This window comes from Anomaloglossus baeobatrachus, chromosome 3, assembly GCF_048569485.1.
Source record: "Anomaloglossus baeobatrachus isolate aAnoBae1 chromosome 3, aAnoBae1.hap1, whole genome shotgun sequence".
In the NCBI taxonomy this organism is placed as follows: domain Eukaryota; kingdom Metazoa; phylum Chordata; class Amphibia; order Anura; family Aromobatidae; genus Anomaloglossus; species Anomaloglossus baeobatrachus.
In genome coordinates, this window is record NC_134355.1 from 460,978,344 (window position 1) to 461,001,611 (window position 23,268).

At 47.7% G+C, this 23,268-nt stretch overlaps 1 protein-coding gene across 2 annotated transcripts in view; it reads right to left on the bottom strand.

Annotated features, from left to right (window-relative positions):
* TMEM44 (transmembrane protein 44) overlaps window positions 1-23,268 on the bottom strand; it is a 97,389-nt gene that overhangs the window by 33,935 nt on the left and 40,186 nt on the right. For both annotated transcript variants that reach the window (XM_075338528.1, XM_075338527.1), the window contains exons 4-9: window positions 16,538-16,692; window positions 14,481-14,567; window positions 13,549-13,719; window positions 10,943-11,098; window positions 9,777-9,875; window positions 8,373-8,549 (exon numbers count right to left, since the gene is read on the bottom strand). In XM_075338528.1, coding sequence (XP_075194643.1) covers window positions 8,373-8,549; window positions 9,777-9,875; window positions 10,943-11,098; window positions 13,549-13,719; window positions 14,481-14,567; window positions 16,538-16,692 — 845 coding nt within the window. The remainder of the gene's footprint in view (window positions 1-8,372; window positions 8,550-9,776; window positions 9,876-10,942; window positions 11,099-13,548; window positions 13,720-14,480; window positions 14,568-16,537; window positions 16,693-23,268) is intronic.

Here is a 23,268-nt window from a genome sequence, read left to right on the forward strand (position 1 = left end):
ACCCTCACTGGCGTCCTCCCTGTTTCCAAAACCTTCCCCCGACTTTTCTTTCCCCCTTTGAAACACCTGGCCAAAGAGTGGGAAACCTCCACAACCGGAACACTTGTGTTTGAACTGACACGCTGCCCCAAACTTACATTGCCCCTCACTAAATTTCCAACACGCCACTTTCTTTTTTCCAGCCGAAGACCCGCTACTCGCACCCGGGCCCCCTGGCACCCCCTCGAAAGGGCTGCGCCGGAGCCGTCAAACACATCCACAGAGAAATATCTTTGTGTTCCCACCGGATGCCAGGGCGCATAGCCTTCCGTTGCCAGTTAGTAAACGTCCTCGGGATCAACCTACACCTCCCTTTTTTTTTTTTTTAATCCTCCTTTTCTTTTAGAGTCACTTGGCTTCACTTTATCCAAGTTAAACTTCCAAGGAAGCAGGGATAAAATTTCCCCATATTCCCCTTTCCTTATCTACTCCCTCACCTCCTTTTTCAAATGCACCCCTAACGGACTCTCAAAGCACCCGTAACTTCGCTCCGTGCCCTATCATCCAAACGCACAACCTTATCATCCTTTTCTACGTCCTCGCTAACCATCGCCACGGCCGCCGCGACGTCCGCCTGACCCGCAACGACCGCCGGCACAACCTCCTAAGCCTCTACCTCGCGCACCGGTACCACCGGCAGCCACCCCGACCGTGGGACCCACCCACGCCCCCCGCCAAGGGACCCAGGCCCGCTTCGACCTGACCGCTCAACCGACAACCCCTGCAAACACCCCTAGCAGCTGCCCCCAAAACTCCACCCCGGGTAACCCCGACTGACCGACCGCACTAAACCCCCGGCAAACCACTCCCCGCGGTGGAAACCCCCGCCCCCGCTAACACTACCCACAACATTAAACATATTGGTTGTCCTCTCACCGGGCTGCTCTGAACCGAATCCGGAGCAGCCGTACCGCGAACATCCTGCTGCCGTTCCATCCGTCCTGCCGCCTCCTCCGGTCCTTCTTCCTCGCCCGAATAAGAAGAGCTGCTGGAGTCCGCTGGGGGGACCAGCGAGGGGACAGCCCGCACCTGGCGGCCGTCAACCCCCACGGTCACCGCACCCTGCTCCTCCGTGCCCCTCCTGCTTGTCCTCTTTTTCATGCCGCGGCGTGGCGTCCTGCCGCCATCCTTCTTTGCTGCCTCCTCCTGCTGCACCGCTGTAAGCTCTGTAGCTCCCGGTGGTCCCCTCCCTGCCGACTGCAGGAAGGCCGTGCCTCTCCGTCCGGATGCCGGGAACACCCCCCAGCCTGATCCCTGCTGGGAGGTACCGTAATAACGGACCGCCGCAAGGGCCCTGCGGACTGCATGACCCTGCCACCAGCCCCCTCCGACTACAGCTCCGATCCGCGCCGCCCCTCCATCCATGCTCTCTCCCCTGCCGACTGCAGGGAGTCTCCCCGTCCGCTCCGTGGTGCCGGGCGCCACCCCCCAGCCCGCACCTCACTGGGGGCTGCCGCTGCTCTGGTCCGTGGCCGTGCAGGCCGCGAACCGGAAGTAGGCCTCACAGAAGCTCCGCCCACCCCCGGCCCGCGGGATCTCCGGAGAGGATTCCTCCCGGCGGCCGGAGACACGTCTGAAGGTGAGGTGCACTCCGCTGCCCCGGAGGGTCCCCGAAGGGGCTCCTAAATCTGATTACTCCCCCCCCCCCGCCGGGTGAGTAGCGCTCCGGCGGTCGCGCCCGCCGAGCGCGCAGCGCAGGTCCGGGCGCAGGAGCAGAGATAGCCGCTCCAGCCCTGCAGAACCCTCCAACTGCTCCCGCAGCGCGTCCTCGCCGATGGCCTCAGATGCCCCCCGCCCCAGCTCCAGCACCGCTGCTAAGTCCGCCATTCTTCAGTCAGGGAGGCAGCAGCGCAGGGAGGGCACGCTGTCTGTAGGTCAAAAGGGGCAGTGACCTCTGCACAGCCCCCTTTATACCCACCACACCAACCCTCCCATATCTTGTCCCTCACCCAATCCCTTTTCCCGACTCTCCCACCAATCAGGCAGCCCCTATGTACCTCCAGCCTTAGCACTTAACTCTTTCCTACCCTAACCTTCCCAATCGTCATGGGCCTGTTCACCCCTATGGGGCTCACTGCCCGTCTTTCCTCATGAAAAGCGTTACAGAGCAGTATCAGCAACGTATCTGTTCCCCATTGTGATGCCATTAAACATAGATAAAACTTTCCAGATACCATAAGTAATATTTCTCCAATTATAACACTCCGTAATTTGCTACAATATAATTTATTTTTCATAGAGGACTTGTTTTATAAGAAATACGATGTGTCCCCCTCTGCCCATCCTGAGCCTCCTGCTTCATGAAGCAAGAGGCTCAGGATGAGCTGCGCCCACGATGTGTCCTCTGCTCATTGTGAGCCTCCTGCTTCATGAAGCAGGAGGCTCAGGATGAGTAGAGGAACACATCTCTGGCAGAGAGATCTGTTCATCCCCCCCCCACCCATCCAGGGGTCTTACCCACAGACCCTCGCTTCTATTATAAACAACTACATGCCCACGTGGATTTAGAAAAAGAATGCTTATTCTAAACGGGGCTGCATTTTGAACACGCCCCCCATAATGTGACAAATTATACCATATCTGGCAGGAGCCCGTACATTCTAGCATCTACCTTTATTTTTAATGCACGATCTAAACGAACGCAGCTCCGGAAGTGAATGCTCGACCTGAAAGCAGTGGCACGGGTCTTCGGTGAGTACACCGCTAGCGCTCCTATCCCCCATCCCTTTCCTCCAACATTTTAACTGCCAGATTCTGGTTACCATAGACTTATAAGGGTACTGGATTCCGGATCAGAACTGGATTTTTAGAAAAAAAATTAAAAAAAATGTAGTCCCAGTTTTCGGTGAGTCCGCCCATCTCTATTCACAGACTAAACTATTCATCACCTGGGAAGTAAGCACTGAAGGCCTCTATTAAATGGCAGGAAGCAGAGATCTTGAGAACGGCAAGGAATTGATCCAAAGAGTATTTTGTAATATTCTAGGACTATTTAGTATACAAAGAATGACATTTATCTGCTAAAATTCTACTCTCAACAGATCACAAAATAATTGGAATGGAAATAATTTTTAGCAATATTATATACTAAAACATATGCACTAACATTTGTAATCTACTCCAAAAGCAATCATACTTACAAAATTATTTTAGTCATGAATCTTGCTATAGGCTATGTCCGCACGCTGCATCTTTTAGGCTATGTGCACACGCTGCGTTTTTTTGATGCTGCATTTTTGTGCGTTTTTGGCCACTAAAAACGCACAAAAACGCACCCGCGGCAAAAACGCATGCGTTTCTACCGCGATTTGGTGCGTTTTTGGCTGCGTTTTGGATCTCTGCGTTTTTCTGCGTTTTTCCAAAGCATTGCATGGGGGAAAAATGCAGAAAAACGCAGGAAAGAATTGACATGTCAATTTTTTTTAAGCTCAAAAACGCAGCTTAATAAAAAAGTTGTGTGCGGACAGCAAAAATTAAAACTTAGACTTTGCTGGGGAAGCAAAGTCATGCAGTTTTGAGGCCAAAAACGCACCCGAAAAACGCGCAAAAACGCACTGTGTGCACATAGCCTTACTGTGTTTTTAATGAAGTTTTGTGGTTACATAGATGCACCAAAATGCATGTATTTCCTTTCCCCAGCAAAGTCTATGAGTTCTATTTTGCTGTCCGCAAAGTGCATCTTTTTAGCTGCGTTTCTGAAGATGCAGCATGTCAATTCTTTTTGCAGTTTGTCCCTGCATTTCTCACTAGTGATCGGAGGACTGGCAGATCAATCCCCCACTGACTCGGGGTTGGCAGGGAATTGATCCCTGGTATCTCGCCAGATGCCGGTCCCTGTATAAAGTTTATGGGGACCAGAATCTGGCGCAAAGGAGCAAGAACTTCATACTTACCAAGTCACTGGCGCAGCTGTCACACTGCTCCTGCGGCCGCCCATTCACTTCCCAGGCCGTTCATTACCTTTACTCAATATTCACTGCTTCCCCTGCCCACTGTCATCTGTGATTGGTTGCAGTCAGACACGCCCCAATGCTATGTGACAGCATGTCTGACACTTCCAATCACAGACGCCGGTGGGTGGGTCTATATCATAGAGTAAAATAAATAAATAAAAAAAATTGGTGTAGGGTCCCCCCATATTATGATACCCAGCACAGAAAGCCACGACTACAGGCTGCAGTCCTCAGCCATGAGCTTATCTTGCCCGTTTATCAAAATAGGAGGAACCGCTTGCAGCTTTTTTTTTTTAATTATTTAAATAAGTAATTTTAAAAAACTGCTTGCAGTCCCACCAATTTTGATACCCAGCCAAGATAAAGCCCGACTGCTGGGGGCTGGTAGTCTCAGGCTGGGGAGACCCATATTTATTGCGCGTCCCCAAGCCTAAAAATATCAGCCTGCAGCAGCCCGGAATTGCAGCATCCATTAGATGAGACAGTCCTGGCACTTTACTCGGCTCTTCCTGATTGCCCTGGTGCAGTGGCAAATCGGGGTAATGAGTTAATGGCAGCCCACAGCTGCCACGAAGCCCTAGATTACTAATGGGAGGCGTCTTACTAATTTGTAAGTGAAAGTAAATAAACACAAACCAACAACAAAATGCACTCCCTTTCACCACTTTCTTTACCCCCAAAACACCCTTGCAGGTCCAACGCAATCCACATAAGGTCCCAAGACTCTTCCAGCACTGCTTAATCTGAATTCACACCTAGTAGCCAAAAGAACATGACCACCTGCTGTGAGGTTCGGGCAGCAACTGAAGTGAGCCTCGCGATCAGCGGTAACATCACTCAGGTGATTTGCGGTCACAGGTGGACCTTGGGAACCTTCAGCTGTGGCTGTAGATAATCTGAGTGATGTCACAGCTGATCATAGGTTAGTGCAGGGGTCTCAAACACGCGGGCCGCATGCGGCCCTTCAGGTGGCTTCTTGCGGCACGCTGGCCCGTGGACCCGGTAATGATGGCGACCGGTGCAAGAGGCCGCAGCCTCCAACTATCTATTTCAGTTTACAGTTTTGCCTTTGCCGGGCACAGTAAAGTTCTCGCTGCAGAACACAATAACAGCCGCCTGCCAATCAGAGGCAAGCACCTGCTCCATATGACCTCAGATGCTTACCTGTGATTGGCCAGTGGCTGTTGTGCAGTGAGAACTGCTCTGAGTGCTCTGGATGCGCCGGCAGAAAGTTCAGCAGTGACAGGCAGGAGCTGTGATCATTATCGGGTCCACATGCCTGCGTGCTGCTGAGCCGACGGAGGATAGGTGAGCAGAATGTTTTTGTGTGTTTCTGCCGCTGGCTGAGCCTGCACAGGGTGTGTCTGTGTGTGTGTGTGTGTGTGTGTGTCCGCTGAGGCTGCACAGGGTGTGTGTGTGTTTCTGCTGCTGGTTGAGGCTGCACAGGGTGTGTGTGTGTGTGTATGTGTGTTTCTGCTGCTGGCTGAGGCTGCACAGGGTGTGTGTGTGTGTGTGTGTGTGTGTGTGAGTGTGTGTGTTTCTGCTGCTGGCTGAGGCTGCACAGGGGGTGTGTGTGTGTGTGTGTGTGTGTGTGTGTCCGCTGAGGCTGCACAGGGTGTGTGTGTGTGTGAGTGTGTGTGTTTCTGCTGCTGGCTGAGGCTGCACAGGGTGTCTGTGTGTGTGTCCGCTGAGGCTGCACAGGGTGTGTGTGTGTGTGTGTGTTTCTGCTGCTGGCTGAGGCTGGACAGGGTGTGTGTGTGTGTGTGTGTGTGTGTGTGTTTCTGCTGCTGGCTGAGGCTGCACACTGTGTGTGTGTGTGTGTGTCAGCTGAGGCTGCACAGGGTGTGTGTGTGTCTGTTAGCTGAGGCTGCACAGGGTGTGTGTGTGTGTGTGTGTGTGAGTGTGTGTGTTTCTGCTGCTGGCTGAGGCTGCACAGGGTGTGTGTGTGTGTGTGTCCGCTGAGGCTGCACAGGGTGTGTGTGTGTGTGTTTCTGCTGCTGGCTGAGGCTGGACAGGGTGTGTGTGTGTGTGTTTCTGCTGCTGGCTGAGGCTGCACACGGTGTGTGTGTGTGTGTGTCAGCTGAGGCTGCACAGGGTGTGTGTGTGTGTGTGTCTGTTAGCTGAGGCTGCACAGGGTGTGTGTGTGTGTGTGTGTGTGTGTGTGTCTGTTAGCTGAGGCTGCACAGGGTTTGTGTGTGTGTCTGTTAGCTGAGGCTGCACAGGGTGTGTGTGTGTTAGCTGAGGCTGCACAGGGTTTGTGAGTGTGTGTGTGTGTGTGTGTGTGTTAGCTGAGGCTGCACAGGGTGTGTGTGTGTGTCAGCTGAGGCTGCACAGGGTGTGTGTGTGTGTGTGTTAGCTGAGGCTTCACAGGGTGTGTGTGTGTGTGTGTGTGTGTGTTAGCTGAGGCTTCACAGGGTGTGTGTGTGTGTGTGTGTGTGTGTGTGTGTGTGTGTCTGTTAGCTGAGGCTGCACAGGGTTTGTGTGTGTGTGTGTGTCTGTTAGCAGAGGCTGCACAGGGTGTGTGTGTGTGTGTGTGTCAGCTGAGGCTGCACAGGGTGTGTGTGTGTGTGTGTGTCTGTTAGCTGAGGCTGCACAGGGTGTGTGTGTGTGTCTGGTAGCTGAGGCTGCACAGGGTGTGTGTGTGTGTGGGTGTGTGTGTGTGTGTCTGTTAGCTGAGGCTGCACAGGGTTTGTGTGTGTGTCTGTTAGCTGAGGCTGCACAGGGTTTGTGTGTGTGTGTGTGTGTGTGTGTCTGTTAGCTGAGGCTGCACAGGGTTTGTGTGTGTGTGTCAGCTGAGTCTGCACAGGGTGTGTGTGTGTGTGTTAGCTGAGGCTGCACAGGGTGGGGGGGTGTGTGTTAGCTGAGGCTGCACAGGGTGGGGGTATGTGTGTGTGTGTTTTAGATGAGGCTGGGGCACATTGCTACAAGGGGACAAGGATGCACACAGTTTTACAGAATGGGAAACAAGATGGGGCACATTAGATGTTGGTCACAATTACTATGCGGTGGTTATTGTAAAACTGTATTACTTACAAAAAGGGGAAAAAATGTAAAAAAAAGTGTATGTATGTAGATAATATATATATATATATATATATATATATATATATATATATATACATACATACATACATATACATATATACATATACACACACACACACACACACACACACATTTGTTATAATGGACAAATGAAAAATGTTCAAAAACAGTGATTCAAGGGTGTATAGAAAGAAAAAATGGTACCACTACCAATGTCACTTTGTCCTGAAAGGAATGCGGCCCCTCAAATTATTTTTTTCCTGTTTGCGGCCCATACACCCAGCCGAGTTTGAGACCCCTGGGTTAGTGTCTACCTGAACCTCACAGCAGGCATCATGTTCAATGGCGCTCGCTGTGAGCTTGAGATGTAGCAGTGCTGAATCGCTGTGGGACCTCGTGTCGGACCTGAAGGGATGTTTTTGGGGTTAATAAAGGAGTGAAATAGGGTGCTCATTGTCTTATTTCAAATAAAGGATTTTTTGGGTGCTTGTGTTTATTTACTTTCACTTACAGATGAATGATGGGGGGTGTCAGACGCCTCCCATTACTAATCTAGGGCTTAATGGCAGCTGTGGGCTGCCATTAACTCCTTATCACCCTGACTGCCACTGCACCAGGGCAATGGGAAGAGGTTCAGCGCCAGAATTGGCGTATATTATGGATGCGCCACTTCTGGGGAGGCTGTGGGCTGGTATTGTTAGGCTGAAAAGGGCCAAATAACTATGGCCTTTCCCTCCCTAATAATATCAGCCCCTAGTTGTGTAATGTACTTTGGCTGATATTAAAAACATGGGGGGACCCCACGTCATTTTTTTTTTTTTAAAGTAAATCAAATTATTAAAAAAATAAAAAAATAAATAAATAAAACAAGCGTGTGATCCTCTCTATTTTTCATAACAGACAGCTGAGGGTTACAGCCCGAAGCTGCTGCTGTTCCTGTGTCGTATATGAAAAATGGGGGGACCCCACATCATTCTGTTCTTTCTATCTATTCTTTCTATCTAAATATCTTTTCTAGCTATCTATTAATTATCCTATCCTATCAAATTTTGTTTCTCCTTTAAAACGCATAAAAAAACGCATTAACAAAAACGTGGCAAAAATGCGGCAAAAATGTATGTCTCCTTTCATGCACGATTTGGGCCACAAGCTGTGTTTCTGTGACCACAGGATAAAAAGATGCACTGAAGATGCAGTATATGGACATAGCCTAATGTCGTTTTACGGCAGACAGTAGAATCTTTTGCTTTTTTTCTAACAGTTTCCAGTTTTCTGCATATTAATATATTAGAAACATTGCATGCTATAAAGATGTAGCAAGTAGTGAGTCCATACCTCTAGGTCTGTAGTATTAGAAGATGCATCAGAAGAGCAGGAAGGGGAATTTGTGGAGTGTGTGATACGCGGAGGGGGATACACAGACAGGTCAAGGTAACCGACAGGTTCCTTATGATTAATGTGCATTGGGGTAGTCTGTCCGTCCCCAGGGAGTCTCACTGCTCCAATATCTTTCTGAAAATTGAAGAAATTGTGTGCGTTTCAGTATTTGATCAAGACATTTTTAAATTTAGAGCAAATTCTATAGCGAAGTCTTTAGAAAATTGTATTTTCTTTACTGCCCACCACTAAATATCCACAGACTAGTCAACTTAAAGGGGTTTGTCCACTACTTGGACAACCACTTCTCAATATGTAGGCTTCCACCTTTAAAAATAATAACCCTTATACTCCCCTCTGGTGATGTTCTAGTGCCAACACCACAATCCCCATGGGCATTTAGTGGACACTTCACTCCCCCTGTCTTCAGACAAATCGCTTATATCCGGAGGAAATGAGTGCTGCTGCTCTCTTTTCTTTTGGATGTATGCCCAAAGGCGGGAGGAGGGAAGTGAATGGCAGCAAGGATTGCAAGACATAACATTCTTACGTGATCCCGGGAGAGACAGTGCTGACACTGTTGGACTGGTGCAGCCACTGGAGGGGAGTATAAGTGTTAAAGTCTGTGACCACAATCCGATCTCCCGTCAAGGACACTCTTATCTCCACTAGCTTAAATTGACATTTTGCAGCTTGGAAAGCAGGTCAGTTTGCGCTGCGGAAAAAAAAAAAAAGCATAGTGGGTGTGGGATTTCTATAAACCCCTTCCACTGTGCTTGTACTGTACAACACAGTGTTTTGGACTCATGGAAAACACACTGCGTCCAAACCTTGTGGACACCGATCCTGAGAACATGCCCTTAAGGGTGCGCCGTAATCCGTTCATTTGTATACATATTAAAGTTATTTTCCAAGGCACAGTACCAGTAACAGGTATAGTGCCAGTATGGTTTTTATAGGGGCTAAGTCCCCTACAACATTGTATAGCTCATTTGAAAAGCATTTTAAAAGGTGACAGACTCCCTTTTTGTTGACGGCAGATTGGATGGTTTATACCGACAAACAATGTGGTTTGCCGTCCATCAGCCATGTAAAGAGCGGATGTGGTGCATACAATATCTGTGCAGTATGGTGCCAAAACGATCAAATGAAATCATTCTGCCCTCATACAATTCATATCGTCTACATGCACCATTATTGTAGGGCACTGGAATCCTTTGGTCATACTGTCAATGGTAGGGTTGTATTGGGGCAATGGTTTTGCCATCTTTATTTTTCATTTTAGGATTGCTAGGTAAAAATAAAGATACTTGTAGCAAAAAAATCTGTTGCTGAATAATCTCATGGAAAAGAGATTAGTACCTCTTGTACTTTCTCCACCTTCAGTCTCACAAAACGGCTAAGTGATACTTTACTTAAATATGTGTTAGGAACCATTTTCAGCGGTGTCCAGCTTGAAGTCTAGAAAAAAAGGATTTGGCAATAATCAGTTATTACCAGATAACGATTGTACAGAACTTCGCTTAAAGTGTAACCATCATTTTAATCTTCATTTCATAATTCAATAGTACATGTGAAAATAAGCAACTTTGTAATATATCTTATCTGACAAATCTGCTTCTGTCTCAATTCTGAGGTAAAATCTGTATTCAGTGAGGACTTTCCCATTATGGAGAGGAGTTGTCATGCGCAAGACCATATAATTGGGACAGACACGACCTTGGACGTACCAGTGCGTTCAAAGTCATGAAGGGGTTAAAGAGAATATGTCATCAGATTTTTGCCACCTAATCTGAGAGCAACAAGAGGGCAGCAGTTTTAACCTGCCCAGGCCAAAGGATCTAATCCACTGACAGGATGCAGCAAAATCCCCCAATAAATATGGGGGGCTTTGCTGCCTCCTGTCCGTGCATTAGATCCTTTGGCCTTGGCAGGTTAAAACTGCTGCCCTCTTGTTGCGGTAAGTAATTGCCGAATTTTTGGAAGAAATTATATTCTTTTTGTGGCTTTTTTTTCTAATCTGAGAGCAGTATAATATAGAGACAGAGATCCTGATTCATGCATCTGTTTAGTGTGGTTCTGATGCAATCACTGATTTATAAGCAGCAGATTATCACTGGAGGACCAGTAAACGTGCAGCCATGTAGTCCTCCATATTCATGATCTCTGTGTAACCCCTGCCCCACCACTTATTGGAAGCTTCCCGTTATACTGCGCATGGGCAGAAAGCTGCCAGTCACTGGTGTGGTCAAGGCTATACAGAGTAGAACTTTCACATATCTTAAATCTGCAGCAGACAAAACAGAGAATGTATCAAAAGGACAGGAAGCAGCTCAGTACGTGACACATCGCTGGAATCAGGGTTTCTGTCCATACGTTATGCTGCTCTCAGGTGGGATAGCAAAAACCTGGTGATAGATTCCCTTTAAGTCATGACCACGACTTGATAGAAGCTGTGTTCCTAAAGCCTCTAATAGATCTCATCCCCTCACAATGTACTACTAATGAACTTTACATTGGCAACCAACCTTTCCATCAGCGGCAGCCTTAGGGATAGGAGCCTCTGCTGCCATTTGTTCTTCCTCTGCTAACAGCTCACATCTTTCTTCATTCAGTGTTGCATCCAATACTAATCCTAGCTGTTGTACCAGTTTATTTTTCATTATACAAGACAGAAACATTATCTGCAGATATAAGTGTCAAGGATTACACCATATTTCCCGCTGACTGCGGAGCAAGATATAATCACGAGACAGTGCATTTATTGTAGTCCTCATTTTATTCTAGTCTGTCAATTTCACGTGTTCACCTTGTACTGTACTTAGAGTAGTACAGTTTATTGTGAAATTTAGGGAGACTGATCTTCTTTAAGCAGGACCACACGGCTTCCCGACGACTGCCCAGTTCAGTGGGAGCCCCTGCTGGAGCGACACTTGAGGTAACCAGCATTCTCGTGCTGCCAAACTGTGTGTGTGTATGTGTATGTGTATGTGTATGTGTATGTGTGTGTGTGTGTGTGTGTGTGTGTGTGTGTGTGTGTGTGTGTGTGTGTGTGGCCGAGCCCCCTACAATGCAAAGTGTAATGTGGTATGTGCTGTAATTGTGTTAACCATGTTACAGATCTAGCATAGTGGAGAATGCTAAGTAGAATATAGTGTGAGGTAAAGGTTTAAGATGTCATTTATAGGAACTAATGTAAAGCATAGGAATGTTATGTAGATAGATTTTGTTAGTAACAGAACCAGTTAATTTCAGATTCAGCTCACTGGGGGGCTAGTACTAGTGTTGAGCAAGGATTCACTTTTTGGTTACAAAAGAGAGAGAGCAAAGGTGGGAGGAGTGACAGATGGCCAGAGGGTTGGTTGTAGAGATAGGCTTGTAAGGCGGCAGTTCTGCAGTGAAGTTCCTGGAGTAAAGATGCGACTTTGTAACTTGGGTCCGTCAGGGCCTCCAAGGGTCCAGAGCCTACTGCTCACCTCAGAGCGGGCTCAGAAGAGTCCAGTGACTAGATGGACATCCAGAGCGAGAGTACCTAGGATGGGCCTAAGGAAGTCAAGTGATTAAAAGTTGTCAGAGGGAGTGAGATGACCACAAGTAGCCACAGAAAGAAGAGGAGGGGGGAAGCGGAGGCATAGGCACGGCAGTTGGAGGACTAGGTCACTGTTCGCAGGATAGGCCAGATGGAGTACCCCGGGAAACTGCGGCCGCAGAAGAACCGTATAAGTATGGCCATGTCTGTTGTGAAGGTTTATTGCAACCTCCTGCTCTGTGGCCTCCCTTTCCAACAGTCTCGCACCCCTACAATCTATTCTAAACTATGCTACCCGGCTAATCCACCTGTCCCTCCACTACTCCCCAACCTCTCCTCTCTGCCAATCCCTTCACTACCTTCCCATTGCCCAACGACTCCAGTTCAAGACCCCAACTATGACCTACAAAGCCATCCACAGCCTGTCTCCTCCCTACATCTGTGACCTAGTCTCCCGGTACTTATCTGCACGTAACCTTTGATCCTCACAAGATCTCCTTCACTACTCCCCTCATCTCCTCATCCCACCATCGCATCCAAGATTTCTCCCGTGCCTCCCCCATACTCTGGAATGCTCTGCCTCAACACATCAGACTCTCGCCTACCTTGACAAGCTTCAAAAGGAACCTGAAGACCCACCTCTTCCGACAAGCCTACAACCTGCCGTAACCCTCAGTCTGATACAGCGCCGGACAATCAGCTCTACCCTAACCTACTGTATCCTCACCCATCCCTTGTAGACTGTGAGCCCTCGCGGGCAGGGACCTCTATCCTCCTGTACCTGTCTGTGTCTTGTATGGTTTATGATTATTGTACTTGTCCCTATTATGTACACGCCGTTCACATGTAAAGCGCCATGGAATTGATGGCACTATAAGAATAAATAATAAATTAAAAAAAAAAAAAAAAAAAAAAGGGGAAGTGGCAAAATAATTAATGGTTTATTACTAAGAGTTCTCCAGTGTCCTGTGTCTATCTACTACATCCACAATGGCGACTGGCTGCTGGGTGGGGGATGCTGCCCTGAGGGTACAGTATGTGTTGCACACCCCGCTCAAAGCAGTCCACAAGAACGGTCTCTCTCTGGTGAAGGAGTGAACGTCCGCAGCTTCTTTCATGGGCTCTTGATACTGCAATAAGGTAGCCCTACATCTGCAGTATAGAAGGGATGGGGAGAGGTGGTCAGGATTGGGAACTATTGGAACGATGCATCCATCCAAGGTGGCCTCATTGCAGTACTTATAAGCTCTGTAGGAAAGAACTTGTAAATACTGGACCCATTTTGTCTAGAAGAAGTGGTTGGTCCCTTTGGCAACGGACTGAAAACAACAACAGAGGAAAATACAGATGTTATAAGAACAGAGGCAGGTAGAAACAAAATGTTACAGCTATTTATTTCCTTTCACTGGAGCAATATGGTCTGACAAATTATCAGTAAAGATTCAGAGAATCAGACCCCCATCAATGAAACCCCAATGACCTAGCCTAATCAAAAAACATCAATATCATAGTTTAAAAAATAAAACAAAAAAATAACTAAAAATAAAACATTAAATGATCAAATATAATATATAAGAAAGCTGTTCAGCTGACTGTAAAGGATACGGCAACGTCCAGGGCGGCAGCACCCATTGATATAAGGAACCAAGGGATTGCTTTGACAAAATATTCCGGTCGACGATCATGCGACATGATTGCAGCTGCATACATCAAACTAGCCAAGGCAGAAAACAGCACGGCCCATACTCGAATGACCGGGAACATCTGTCCTTTACACTGCAAACAAAGTATGCTGATGCACATTAGCATGTTGTGTAAATCTCATTTGCTGGTATAAATACTACTAGAATCTGATATTCGACATTTCTAAAATGCAACGGAAATGCTTTGGGGGTGTCAGGAACACACCCTGTTCTGTACTCTACAGGAACAAACTGATGGTCAAAAATGTGAGAAAGCTCCACTGCGTCCCTTAGGTTTTTGTCTTTTTTTATTAAAACAAGAATTATAAAAGACTTTTGGGTGTTTTATCGCTTTCCTTTGGTATCCACACAACATATGCAAGAACTAAGAGCAAAGCCTTAATATAACATATATGATGAAAAAAATCCACACACAAAATATCCACAAACAGCCCACAGCAGAAATGTTTTACATACTGTAACCAAACGCTTACTGGAAAAACTCGAATATCAGCTAAGCCTACCCTAAAAAGAAGGATGAAGAGTATGTGAGATGTTCGGAGATGTCTGCACGCCGTTTTGTACATAGCCATTCAGCTTTGGATATCTCTGGTGCCAGTGAATATACAATTACCTGGTGATGGGAATTGATACAGTGCCAAATATAGTATAATCATTGTACAAAAAAAGATTCACAGAGCAAATACATGTACGTCATCTGTATTCTACACACAGAACAAAGGAAGTCTGCGCTGGACAATCATCAGAACAAAAACGGCCAGGGTCAAATTAGGGCAGGCCTCGTCCTTTTCCTATCGGCAATTGGCATCTACACAGGTGGTGACATTTTCTTACCACTTTCGTGATGATAGGCACTCTCACTGTCCAGGAGACGAGAACGGCAATAATCCCAAGAGTAAAGCCCACAACATCTGTATTTTCCTAGAACATGATGACAAAGGCCTTGTCAGCAAGTTGTGGTGTTCTCATTAGATGTAGAGAGGTGTTTATGCAACATGATGTCAAGTACGGTATGTGGCCACTGCCGCTGCCGATAGCAGGCCGGTCATGTTATTACTGTTACTTTTTATATAATTCACACAACCCCTGCTGCGGCCCTCATTATCCCCCAGTTTTTAGCGCCGATATGTCAGAATATACATTTTATAACCAGATCTATTATTGAAGGATATAGAACAAGTGATTATGGAGTAACGGAGATCTTCCTAGTCCTCTTTAATGCTCAGAGAATACATTTCAGATCACCTGTAATATAAGCTTACGTAGGATTGAGATTTAGTACATCCGATCATGTTTTTAGGACACACATTTGGGACTTTCCAGTGGGTTTATATTTTGTATGCATTTTGGACAGTTCCTGCTCCAGAAACTGAAATCTACTGTATACCAGGAGTAGTTTCTGATATAATTTTTGGCGTAAATTATACTAAACCTAATCACCCTCTCCCATTACACCCTACACTATCTATTAGTGAAGTGTCGTGGGTGGCAAGAAAAAGGTAAAACAAAAAAATAAAGTGCAATTTTTTTTTATACACCACTACTGTGGCACAGAGCACCTCAAAAATGTCTCTCTATGTTTTGACAGTAGACTAATATTTCCCACACTAATGGTGCCCTTGCAAAGATTTCATTCTTCTAGTAAAGTTTCAATAAGGTAGTAAACTAAAGTAAGGCTGTGTGCCCACATTGCTTTTTTGAGTGCGTCTTTTCTGCACAGAAAAAAGCATGTTTTGGCAGGAAAAAAGCAGCTGAAAAAACCCCCACATTTTTTATTATGTTTGAACGTTTTTTCACAAGCATTTTTTCCTGCTTTTTGTGTTTTTTCATGGCGATCGTGAGAGTTCATGTCGCGGGCAGAGGAGGGGATGCTGCGCTCACCCACTGCTCTGGTCCGGCTGCTGCTGCTGCTCGGTGGCTCGAGCGATGGGCTGGATCCCGGGGACTCGAGCGGCGTTCCTCGCCCGTGAGTGAAAGGGGGGTGGTTTGGTTTAGGGATATTGTCCGTGACGCCACCCACGGTTGTGGTGAGATTGGTGACACCACCGCTGCTCTGGACGGGGATCCTGGGAGCGGTGACAGGGAGCAGCTTGGATGTTGGTTCTCCCCTCCGTGGGTAGGGGGGTTGGTTGTCCCGGGGCCCCGGTGAGGGTTAGGGATTACAGGCGGGTTACGGGGCCTGGTGAGGTGCAGGGTCGCGGGGGCAGTGCTGTGCCACATGGCACGGTGGTACTCACTCAGCCAGTAATTTAACCGGAGTCTATGGTCGAACAAACGGCTGGATGGACGGGTCCCACAGACGGCTGCGGTGTTTCTCCCCTGACCCCAGGTTGGTAGTGTAAGTCCTTTCCTTCTCCTTCGTGTACGCTCCTCCTGCACTCCGGTTTCCAGGTGGCTTCCCGGTTCGGTACCGGACGGGCCACCACCCTGTCCCGGCTACCTACGGTTCCACCAAGACTGTCTTCCCGGCTCCTGCAGACGGCCACTACCATCTGCCTCACTGACTACCATCTCGCCATGACGACCCCGGGTTACTGAACTACGGAGAGCCTCATACACCATGCTGTATGTACGGTGTGTGAGGTGAAGCGCTGCACTATAATCCACTATAGTGATAAAGCACTGCAGGGGATTATAGAAATGCAGAAATAATTGACATGCTGCTTCTTTTTTATCAGCAACAAAATTTGCAACGAAACAAAGCAACGTGTGCACAGCAAGACAGGATTCTCATAGACTTTGCTGGGATGCTTATCCCTTGCTGCTATTGATTAAAATAAGCAAGATCAAATGCATAAAAAAAAAAAAAAAAAACCTCAAGAAAATGCCACATGGGCACATAACCTAAGAATGTAATGATTCAAATTAATATTCTTAATGTAGACAATTACCTGCAGCATTGTCCCGAGTAACCTTCTACGAGGAGTATGAGACAAATCAAAAGATGGAAGGTCATTTTCTACTAAGGAATAACAGTACCCTAAACTTAGAAGCATAGAGATTGACAAAGCAGAAAAGAGACTCTTGTTTTCCCTTCTGGTGTTTCCTGCATAATGGGAAAATAATAATATATTACAATGATGTTCTAATAACTCACAGCTCAACTCAGTTGTACCAAGAAGCAACAACCTAATTAAACGTTAAACCATTTACCATTTACAAGCACTCAATGGTATTTAAAGGAAACCTGTGATGTAAAAAAAAATGAAGATATGAGGTTTATCTGTAAGTTAATAGCATTGTAAAACTGCCAGGCTGCCGTAATGAAGGCACAGCTACAGGGACAAAATTAACTTTTTTCCTCCCAGCAGCCTCCAGCTTTCAGGCATAGAGGTGCAACCAGAGCAGGTTCAGTACAGCTGTATCCATGCCCCACCATTGACTAAAGGGGGATTTACACGCTGCGACATCGCTAATGCGGAGTCGTTGGGGTCACGGAATTTGTGACGCACATCCGGCCGCATTAGCGATGCCGTTGCGTGTGACACCGATAAGCGATTTTGCATCGTTGCAAAAACGTGCAAAATCGCTAATCGGCGACATGGGGGTCCATTCTTAAAAATCATTACTGCAGCAGTAACGAAGTTGTTCCTCGTTCCTGCGGCAGCACACATCGCTGCGTGTGACGCCGCAGGAACGAGGAAGCTCCCCTTACCTGCCTCCCGGCTGCTATGCAGAAGGAAGGAGGTGGGCGGGATGTTACGTCCCACTCATCTCCGCCCCTCCGCTGCTATTGGGCGGCGGTTCAGTGACGCTTCAGTGACGTCGCTGTGACGCTGCACGGACCGCCCCCTTAGAAAGGAGGCGGTTCGCCGGTCACAGCGACGTCGCTGGACAGGTAAGTATGTGTGACGGCTCTGGGCGATGTTGTGCGGCACGGGCAGCGGTTTGCCCGTGTCGCATAACAGATGGGGGCGGGTACCCACACTAGCGATATCGGGACCGATATCGCAGTGTGTAAAGTAGCCTTTAGAGCGGCTCTCTACTCATGAAATGCAGAGAGAGCTGTCAGTCAGTGTCGGATCATTGTTAACAGCTGTTGCTCACTATGTAGTCAGTGGTGCCTGAAACATCACCGATTGTACGTCTATGACTGAAAGCCCTAGGCTGCCAGGAGGAGTAAAAGTTCATTTCCACCTCATAGCCAGGCTTCCAATGCAGAGGCCGGATAGTTTTAAAACAATATTAAACCTGCAAATTAACCCCATATATGCAGGCTAAAAGCATTTTTTAACAGGGCAGGTTTTCTCCAAGTTGAATAACATACACTAGATGGATAAATGTATTGGGGCACCTACACATTGCAATTGCATACGATTTTACGACATCCCATAATCAACTTCCATTTTTTTTTTTGGGGGGGGTGGGGGGGGGAGGCTTTCTACAATATTTTGCTTGTAGGAATATTTTTGCATTCATCCAGGTCATTTGTGAAGTCAGACACTGATATTGGATGAAACGGCCTGGCCCAAAATTTCAGTTTTAATTACCTCCATTTAGGTTTGATGTCATTGAGATCAGAGCGTTGTGTGGACCACTCAAGTTGTTAGACATCAAACATGTTTTCATTGACCTTGCTTTGTGCACTGGGGCACAGTCATGCTAGAACAGAAAAGGGCCTTCCCTTCCTGTTCCAACAAAGTTGCAAGCAAAGAATAGTCCAAAATGTCTTGCATGCTAAAACGTTAAGGTGTCCCTCCAGTGGAACTAAGGGTCTCAAGCCAATCACAGAAAAACAACTCTCCATAACATTACTACTTCACCAAGTTTTATAGGTGGCACAGGGTAGTCAGTGGTGTTACCTTCTCTTGGCATTTGTCAAACTCTACAAGATTTTGGAGCATGTGGTGGTGAACTTAACACCATTTCTTCCGACGTTTGGCATTGTGCTTTGTGATGGAAGGCTTGAGTGGAAACCCATGCCATGAAGCTCCCAGTGCAGGTTTTTGTGATAATGTTGGTGCCAGAGGGGGTTTGAATCTCTGCCGTTATTGAGTCAGGAGAGTGTTCGTTGATAACGTTTCTGCACATATATATATATATATATATATATATATATATATATATATATATATATACTGTACCTCACTAATAAGAGACCAAGTTTGCAACTTTATGTGGTGTTAGTGGCCGAATTGCTGTGATTCCTAAACTTTAACACTTCTCAATAATACCACAGTTGACATTGATCATGGAATATTTAGGAGGAAAGGAGATTTATGAACTCACTTGTTGGAATGGTGGCATCCTATTAGTGAGCTTTTTATAATGACCCATCTTTCACAAATGTTAGTAAAGGCAGACTATTTCGAGGGACTGGATTTTAAATACATGTGGCAAGGGACTGAATGAAAAACATATGTGTCCAGATATCATGTATAATATATGAACAAAAGTAAGGACACACATGCTAGACAGAAAATGAGCCCGATATACATATATGCACCAATGTCTAAAATGGTAGGATGCTCAAATGCTGCTTGCAAGAATTTAACTTCTCAAGGGTTGTGCACTTGTGAAGCCCCACAGGTGTTGTATCGGTGCATACCTTCAGGGACTCCACGTAGCTGGTGCTGGTCACAGGTAGGGAATCTTCAGTTTTGATCGTGACGCCACTCTCAGTATTGCGGTCAGTGGGGACCGCCACTGCAGGTTAGGGGACGCCTGGGGCTGATGGTGGGTGCAGTTGGATATAGTAGCCTCCTGAGAGTGAGGCAAGCCCCAGGGCCCGGTGTATGTGTGTGGGACCACAGGTCGCAGAATGACTCAAACACAGTCCAAGAAGTCTTTCAACGTGTTTACTCACTGTTTGGAGGTCACGGTGAGATGCCCGGGCGACACTGTGATAACCAGGTGGAACCAGGAATTCCAGGAGGCCGTTCTGAGGGTAGCTGTCCACTCGCCTTCCTTGCACTCTTTCTGTTTTAGGAGGATCCTTTGCTTGAAGCGTAGTAGGACCCCTCCAGGGAAGCTGTTACCACCCTGCTCCCCTCTCTCTGGCTCGTCTGCCGGCAGCGTGGCCTTGGTGGGATGGCTTCTGGCCCTGTCCCCTTATGGGCCTGGTGTGCTGCTTGGCTCAAGCTCTGTGTAGTCGTGGTGAGGGCATGAAGTACCCCCCCCAACCTGTAGGTTAAGCAGCTCTGGATGATCTGCTGCCTGTTCTGGGGACCTAGTTCCCCTTGTGTGCTCGGATACTGGGATCTCCGTACTCAGCCACCCCTCTTTCTCTGGATGCTCTTCAGGCCGACCCACAGTACTCCGTTCTCCTCCGCTTTCAGCTACAGCACTCCTCAGGACCTGTCTGCACGGGAGCTTCTCTGCTCCCCCTCCATACACTTCAACTCCTTCCTCTCGACTCCCTCACTTCCTCCTCTCTCTCTGCCCTGCTTCCTAGCAACCAGCCCCTGAACACACCCCCAGCTGGGAATTGAAAGTTAACCCCTTCTGGCTACCCAAGGGTCCCCTCTGGTGATGTGGGAGGCCTGATCACTATATGTTTGTGTGTGCACCTCATCCTGGCCTTTGGAGATTACCTGGAAGCATTGCTCCCGCATGGGTGCAATACTCTGTGGTGCCTGACCAGGTCAGGGGCGCCACATTCCCCCTTAGTTATCATCAGCACGTCCTCGGGCTGCAAAGACAAGAGAAAAAAAGGTAAATACAAACTTTTCCCACGCAGGGGCAATTATTTACATTTAAACATGCCAGGTACCATTCCACCACCAACCACCCACATGTCCGAACCCACCCAAAAACCTCCAGGAGGTAGGTCACCGGTCCTTTTGGTAACCAGGTCTGGGCCATCACATTCCCCAGACCTTTCCTCCAATCTTCCTCTCCTGAGGGGAGTGGTGTAAGGTAGGCCCCATAAACAGGCGTACCCGCTTCCGAGTGTTGGAGGGCAGGCCCCATAAACAGGCGTGCCCCCTTGTTGGTGCAGAGCCATGCCCCTCAACAGGCAGACTCTGGGGTTGGTACCAAGAAGGCAACTTTTTACAATACAAAAGTTTGTGGTTAAAGCCAGTTCATAACCAGTGGTCTAACATTTTAAGAAGGTCTCACAATAGTCCTTGTGGGCACATTTCGCTTAAACGTTGCTTAACTATAAACAGGTTAAACATTACATTTCATACAGTCACTTTGAACTAAACTGTACTTTGTCTATAGCGTAATGGGAGCTGACCAAAGTTGCTGCGGGTTGATCTACGCAGTACTATACTGTCATCTGTCTGAGGTTGTGTCCTCCCACCCGATGTATGTGTCTCAATGTGAATTCTGGGTGTACTGGGTACTGATACCAATGCGTGGTTTTCTGCTTCAGCTACATTTGGCACTTCTAGGTTCTGAACAGGTGCTTCTAGGTCTCCTACTTCTCTAGATTGAGTGAATGTAATGACTGGAATAACAACTGCTCCATTGTATTGAGGCCAACTTGCTGGAAAATCTCCAAGCGCAGTATGGATCATCCTTTCTTTTGGTTCTTGAACTGGCAAAGGGTTGGGAATTTCTTCAGGGATTCTTAGTTGTTCAGGACATTTCTTTAAGCGATCTCTAGAAACGACAGCTGTTGTTTTTCCTCCATCTTTGCTGATAAGGCATGTCTTTTCATTGCTAAGCGTCGATGGTAACACAGTATAGGGTTCTTCTTCCCAGTGATTGTCAAGTTTATGACGCCTTCTCTTTCCCTTGAGAACTATATCTCCCGGCATCAAAGGAACAGCAGGTGCTTTTCGATTGTAGGCCTTTTCTTGTTTCTCACGCTGCTGAGTCAGGCTTCGCTCCACACACTCTTGTACTTTCTTGTATTGGGCTTGGCGGTTGGAATCCCAATCAGCACCTTGTTGATGGTCTTCAGGGGTCTCAACTCCCATTTCCAGATCTACTGGCAATCTCCCTGGTCTGGCCCTCATCAGGTATGCCGGTGTGCAGTTCGTGGAACTCACAGGGATGTTGTTATACATGTCCACTAGATCGGGTAGTTTTTCTGGCCACTGACTTCGTTCCTCCAATGGGAGCGTCTTCAGAAGATCGAGAATGATGTGGTTCATCTTCTCACACATGCCATTGGTCTGAGGATGGTAAGGCGTAGTACGGATCTTCTGGCAGCCGTATAGGTTACAAAACTCCTTAAACACTTCAGCTTCAAAGGCTGGTCCTTGGTCAGTGAGCACTTGATCTGGATAGCCATGTGGTCGACAGAAGTGTGTCTGGAAAGCTTTGGCTGCAGTTTGACCTGTCAAGTCCTTGACTGGTACTACCACCAGGAATCTGGAGTAGTGGTCAACCATAGTGAGAGCGTAGTGGTAGCCTTGTCTGCTGGGTGCCAACTTTACATGGTCCAGGGCCACGATCTCCAAGGGCCGTTTAGTTTGGATTGGCTGGAGTGGTGCTCTCTGGCGGTGCTGGTCTTTTCTTCTAAGATTGCAGGGCCCGCAGTTTCGACACCACTTCTCTAGGGCAGATCTCATGCCCACCCAGTAGAATCTTACTTTAAGTAGGGCCTCCAGTTTCTTCCAACCAAAGTGGCCTGCACCATTGTGATAGGCTTCTAGCACCATCCTCGTATCCTTCTGTGGTACAATCACTTGCCACACCTTCTCATGCGTCCTCGGGTCAATGATGCTCCTGTAAAGTTTGTCTTGATAGATGAATAATCGACCCCTCTCCTTCCATAGGTACTGTGCCTCAGGTGGGGCTCCTTTGTCAAGGCTGGCGCCAGGCTGGCTGATCAGTTTCTTTACCAAGCCTACCGCTGGATCATTTTCCTGGGTCTCCTTCCAGTTGTAGTGAGGTAGTGGGTTCAGGGTCACCTCTTGGCGGTTGGCACGCGACTGCCGACACTGTTTTGCTCCATGGCGATGGAACGCTGGCAGCTCAATCTCTTCAAGATCATCTTCATCTTCACCCTCGTCTGCTAGGTGAGGCATCCTGGACAGAGCATCTGCGTTGCCGTTCTTGCGGCCAGCTCGATACTTGACAGTAAAGTCATAATTCGCCAGTCGGGCTACCCAACGCTGCTCCATGGCACCCAATTTAGCAGTATCCAAGTAGGTCAGGGGGTTGTTGTCCGTGAAGACAGTGAATTTGGTGGCTGCCAGGTAGTGCTTGAACCGCTCTGTGATAGCCCATACCATGGCCAGGAACTCTAGCTTGAATGAGCTATAATTCTCTGGGTTTCTTTCGGTAGGCCTGAGCTTCCTGCTGGCGTAAGCAATCACACGCTCTTTGCCTCCCTGCACCTGTGAAAGCACTGCTCCCAGTCCCACATTACTGGCATCTGTGTACAGTACGAATGGCAGACCGTAGTCAGGATAGGCTAGGATCTCTTCACCCGTCAAGGCCCCTTTCATTTGTCTGAAGGAGTGTTCTTCTGCTTCTCCCCAGTGAAATGGCGGGCCGGAGATCTTTCCTTTCTTCTTTGGGTGGCCTACCAGGAGCTCTTGCAAAGGCGCTGCCATTTTCGTGTAGCCCTTGATGAACCTTCTGTAGTAGCCTACCAAGCCAAGGAACTGACGTACCTCCCGGACGGTAGTAGGTGTGGGCCATTCCTGGATGACTGTGACCTTCTCTGGGTCCGGTGCTACTCCTTCTGCACTGACCACGTGACCTAGGTACTGGACCT